Source organism: Homalodisca vitripennis, chromosome X, assembly GCF_021130785.1.
Source record: "Homalodisca vitripennis isolate AUS2020 chromosome X, UT_GWSS_2.1, whole genome shotgun sequence".
Classification (NCBI taxonomy): domain Eukaryota; kingdom Metazoa; phylum Arthropoda; class Insecta; order Hemiptera; family Cicadellidae; genus Homalodisca; species Homalodisca vitripennis.
Window position 1 is genome coordinate 19,788,137 of NC_060215.1, and position 6,000 is coordinate 19,794,136.

Below are 6,000 nucleotides of genomic sequence, written 5' to 3' on the forward strand. Positions count from 1 at the left end.
TTATTAATGTTTAAATGTATATTTCACAACAGTCCATTAATTTATTGCATAATTAAATCTTATTTGCCTTTAATGCTAGATTTTAGTGCATTAGTTTTAATAACGGCTTTTGCTGATTTAAATCACATATCATTCCTTGTTTTATAATAAGTTAACAATATTTAATAGTAAACAAATTTAGTAATAAATTGTACTGAATATTCACTAGGAGCTTACTAATCAAAAAATATTTTATATCCTCTTGGATGTCTCATTAATAATTTAAATATTAATACTCTGGAATATTAATATATACAATCCAAGTCGTTAGAGAATATTAAAAACATGTTGTATGCCATGCAATACATATTAGATTTAGTTACGTTCTTTATAGAACAATAAACTCTTGGCTGAAATATAGATTTAGATATATAAAAATAAATATCATACAATATTAATTGGCAACCACTTCGGCTTATATAGCAATTGAAAATTAAATATGAAGCAGATATTGAAGAATTTGTTCAGCTCAATTCAGCTGAAACGAGAATTCAATAAAGATGTAAATTGAGAGGCAGTTTCCCGTTTAGTCTGAAAATGCAAACGATGTTGTTACTTCAGGCGAGAAATTATGTTACACTAAATACAGTTCATTGAACGCGTTTTAAACCTAGGTAAAACGGGATGTATTCTCCATAATTGTTTACCACGTATTACAAAGAGAACGATCTTAACAATAAATCGTTTTTATAACCTTTCAATTCATAGCTTTGTATCTCATATATGTAACATTTATCAATGTATTAAATTAGTGTATTTCCTAGCATTAATCTAATGTTTGATTTATATTCTTCTATAAGATGTAAAATGCGTAATATTGTGAAGGAAAAAGATTTTTCGGACATTTGCCATCGTTCAGTTATACAAAAAAAACCTTTTCGCGGTCAATCTCTGGCCAGAAATTTGCTATTGGTATATTTTTATCGCCATTTGCTATTAAAGTCTGGCTGTTCCATATGGTTGGTCGGTGAGTGCAGACTTATTATGAGCTGTATTCTGTATTACTGTTTTGTTTTATTAAGTACAAGTTTTAGATCTGACACACAACATGGGTGTTATGGTGTAGCTGGAGGATGCCACACACTTAGCTATGAATGGTAGGTATATTTTAACATATATTGTTTGTATGTGTGTGTATGTGTGTGTGTGTGTGTGTGTGTGTGTGTGTGTGTGTGTGTGTGTGTGTGTGTGTGTGTGTGTGTGTGTGTGTGTGTGTTAGGTTGGTTTTACACGTGTTAGGAAGAGATTGTACGAGTAGATCTCGAAATGTTTTTTGAACTCTTCATCAAATTACTGCGTGTTACAATACAATAAAAATGACAAGATATTTTACGTTACGTATCACCGTCTCTACACAACAATAGAGAAGTACTTGCAGGCAATGAATACGAAGGAATCAATAGTTCGTTTATTAGTTCGGGATTCCTAAAATAAAAATCGGCCGTCCAAAAGTCTTACACACCCATTCAAATCTCCTTCGGGAATATAATCAGTTGAGGAAATTCTCGACGGATTCCTAAATTCATTAAATAGTGGGTTTTGTGGACATATTAAATATTTTAAATGGGGTAATCGATCTACAAGTACCTCAAATTAAATGTCATGAGAGAAACGACATTTCTGCCTACTCATTCTAAATTTTGCACTGTTCTGACAAAGGTAAAATATTCAATTGGACGCAGCGTTGGGTCAACGTAGAGACTTCTAATTTCCAACTTTATCCTTCTTTCATCAGTTCCTTTCATACCAAAACTATGGGATTACTTTTTTAATCCTTTAATTCCTCTTACAAGCGACATTCTCTGGGAAGGGTAAAAGCATTATACCAGTACCTCCATAGGTGACAATCATTTATATTTTTATCTTATTTTGAAGATTGCGAAAATAATAATAATGTTAAAATTATAAGTCCCTAGCCCACGCCATCCAACATAGCGTCCATTTTAAGATGCAATATTTACCTTTCATAAACAGTGCATAGTATTGACAGAGTAGTCTAAAATTATTGGTCTTAGTGCATTTAGTTTAGTATTGTCAAGCCTTTAAATCTAAAGTATTGTTCGATAGATATTCCTGTTTAAACTTTCTATATTACATCCCCCCTCTATTTTTAAAGCGAATGAGAGGGTAATATTTAAATACATCTAAAATACCCTCAAGTAATGTCATAGCACATTCCCAGTGGAGATTATAAAATGATGAGCTGTTCAAAACTCAAGCTGGATGGGAGGTTGAAATGTTTGTAACACTAGAAATATAAGTTTCATAATACGCTATAGAGCAAGAATGAATAATTTTACTAAACATCGAAAGAAACAAGGAGATGTTCGTATGTTTGACTAATTAAATCGTTTAACCATATTTAGGTAGAAATTACTGGACTTAGTTTATGGGTTAATATGGCTAATATGGTCTGGCGAACAGTACAAGACTAGATTTGCTCACCAAGCGGGAAATAGTGACCTTTAAAATGTAACACTATTCACAAACTATAGTAACTGTTCAATGCATTGGTATACACTGTAACTCGGAACACTAACGATTTGTCTTGTTTTATATGTACTTTTTCATGTTTATAATATTTGTAGTATTTATGTGGTACATTTGTTACACAGCCTCTTATTAATAATAATTAATAGAGCAACAATCTAAATTATTCTAAATCCGTTTTTAAGCCAAGTCTGTTCCTTCACTTAAGTGGATAGAACTAAGGAATACTCCTATAAATAAAACATCAGTGTTTAATTTAATTTGAATTGTATGTTCACCTCAGGACTATAACGATGTATTTTCCTTGAGGATTAAAAGAATGTACATACATATATTTTTTTTTAAACAAAACAATATTAGAATTTGTTATTGCAACTTTATACACTACCACATCAGCTGACTCGATTCAACCTGGTTGTTATGAGCAAATTGTTATGACGTAGTATAACTGATGCTTTTAGTTATAAAAATATGAATTTGTTTCTATAACTTATATTCAAACAATTATAACAACCTAAATAAGTTACAAATATTTAGTTTATGTTAACCCACGTGACCGAAATCGAACTAATTCCAGAGTTTCAGCTCTACAGAGAGCAGATAAATAAATCGTGCTTTAATCAGATGCACTATTCTATTAACTATTGGCACAATTTGCATTGCAAATTTGTGTGTGTGTAGTTTTAGTCATACATAATTATTTGATTATTTATAGTTTGCTTTTAGAGGTGCTTCCCTAGAATGGATAATATCTAATATACAGACTATACATATATATATATATATATATATATATATATATATATATATATATATATATATAATACAGACTAATATTTATTTTTGTTTAAAGGATGGTGATGTACAAATCCACACTGATCGATAGATAAGACAATATTAAATAAGAACGTAACCTGACCTCCATTACTATAAAACAAGGTAAATTATATTTGCAGAGAACAAAAAAATCTTTTTAATAACGGACGCAGAATAATGATTTCGTAGGCTATATAAAACTTTGCAAGGTTTGCTCATATATAAAACAAAGCAGACCCTAAATATCTTGCAATGACTCCTCAAATCCTATGTTTTGTTGTTTGCAAAGTCAAGATATATCAATTAGCCTTATCCAGATTCCTCATTTTACTATTTTTTTTTGTTTATATATAATTTACTCCTATAACTACATTATATTTTGAATGTCAATATATCATATTGATTAACGATTTTAATTCGTTTATTTGGTATGGTTATTTTGGTAAATGTTTCATGTAGTATAACTAGAAACATTTATTTACTAATGATTCATATAACTTATTCAATAATTTATCACAAAATGCTATTAAACATCGAGCGGTTTAAATTTATAATTGTAATTTGAGACACACATTAACGAATTGGCAATTTCGGTATAAAACTACTGAATTGGATTGGTCTAATTTACCCCATCTGCTGTTACTTAATCAAGCTAAAAAGCAATTAGTGCAGTCCTGCAGACTCGTTAAAATCAGTTTAGTTGATCACTTGCTTTCCATTAAAACATAGGAACCCTCTCGGCTCCGCTGCTAAGGACAAAGGGCAACATCCTCCAAAAGGTGTATTCCAAGTATATTGTAAGGTCACATGGTTATTTTGCATATTTTAAAAGTATTTCAAATATATGTTATAAAAAGTAAAGTCGAAAACGACACGGATACAGTATATGTGTACGTGTTGATACATTTAGCGTCTACCCTAAAAAGTTTGTATAATGAAAAAATTAAAAATGAATAAACTGTTGGTAGACAGTTTTTATAAATGTGGCAACTAACGGATATTTTCGTTTGCTTTATCAGAGACGAATTCATCCATTTTACTTCTTTCTGCTGAATTAGTTTAATGAATAACCCACAACCTAGTACTGATATACGTTTCCAACAGAATATTAGTAAATATTTAATATAAACTATACACATATACAGAAATTGTCCGTGTTTATACTGATTCTTATCTTACAACATCAAAACATTTGTATAGTGGAAACATTATTTCGCTTGTTTTACTCACCATGTTCCAGGCTCGCAGGGCGCGATAGAAATACTTGGTTCTGAAAGCGAGGTAGATATACTTTGTAACTCCGTGGGTAAAGAAGAGCAGGGTGATTGTGGTGGACGCCATCTGATCACCAGTGAAGGAGTCGATTATAACATATGCCAAGAGAAAGCCGTACTGGAACAGCAGCAGGAAGGTGGTGCACATCGCGTATATGATGTGAAGGAAACGCTTCATCCCTACAGGTTCCTCGTAGAATTCCAGGATCCACATCCCGGACATCCTCATGAGCCGGATGTGCGGCCAAAGGTCAGTCACCAGCCCGGGCTTCTTCACCTTCTGCATGTCTGTTAGGCTGAAAAAACGTGTACATGTAGCATATTGAAAGTTTGTGGATGTAATAAAGCACCTTTGCACAATGTTGGATAACTCCAAATAAACGAATTTTACAAAGTATACCTTAACACGCATAATCGACCGACACAAAATAAAATTGTCAAAGAACTTTTGCAGTTCATTATAAATGTTCTGTGTTTAACAAAATTTGAAAACTATAACTAAAAAAAGTAATAATAAACAAGTAAATGATAAAGTAAAGAAGCTTACAAATTAAGAAATACTCAAGAATCATCTATAATTGCCTTCAATTATTTTAAACGTATTTTAAAATATGATTTTATTCTTTATTGTGTATTGTTTATACTAGTAATTATCATAAGAAGATCATTAGCACATTGGTATATTTAAAACCTGAATATAATGAACGTTCCTACCTTAAAGAATATTACAAATTATTATATACTCAATAATCCTAATTATATTTAATTTTTTTAAACGTAATGTAGAATATGATTTAATTCTTTATTTTTATTGTTTATACTAGTAGTTATCATACCACATTGTTATATTAAAAACCTGAATATAATGATCGCTTCTGACTTTAAGAAATGCTATTCAAGAATTATGCAATTATTAATTATACAATCACATGTTGCAATAATTTCTTGGAGTGTTTTAACACATTTTATTATTAAACCCGATCTAAAATGTACTGGATCTACAAAATGAACCAGCCTAAACGCAATCATTGCATCTCAATACATATATTAATTTTTGTGCAAGTTTTCACTTATATTAAGAAGTTTCACAATAAATTTCAATGCTTCCGACTAATTAATAAAGTCTACTACTTTTCATATGAAGCCTTATTTATAAATATACGTGCCTTAGCCATAGCTTCGTCATAAAATAGTGGATTGAGCCAAATAATACAAACATAGTTCCACTTTGCTGGTAAATCATTCTTCTTCGATACACACGGGTTAAAAGTCACAGTATGATGGGATCAAGAATCATCCTGGATCAACAGTTAGATTAGATCAAGAAGCTATAATATCGCAGAGCTATGAGGATGGTGCTCGAGTTATATTCGTATATTTT

General features: G+C 30.8%; 1 protein-coding gene across 1 annotated transcript in view; it reads right to left on the reverse strand.

Moving 5' to 3' along the window:
• Positions 1–4,908, reverse strand: part of LOC124368752 (odorant receptor coreceptor) — a 45,217-nt gene extending 40,309 nt beyond the window's left edge. The window contains exon 1 of the mRNA XM_046826096.1: positions 4,576–4,908. Coding sequence (XP_046682052.1) covers positions 4,576–4,905 — 330 coding nt within the window. The 5' untranslated portion in view covers positions 4,906–4,908. The remainder of the gene's footprint in view (positions 1–4,575) is intronic.
• Positions 4,909–6,000: the final 1,092 nt, after the last annotated feature.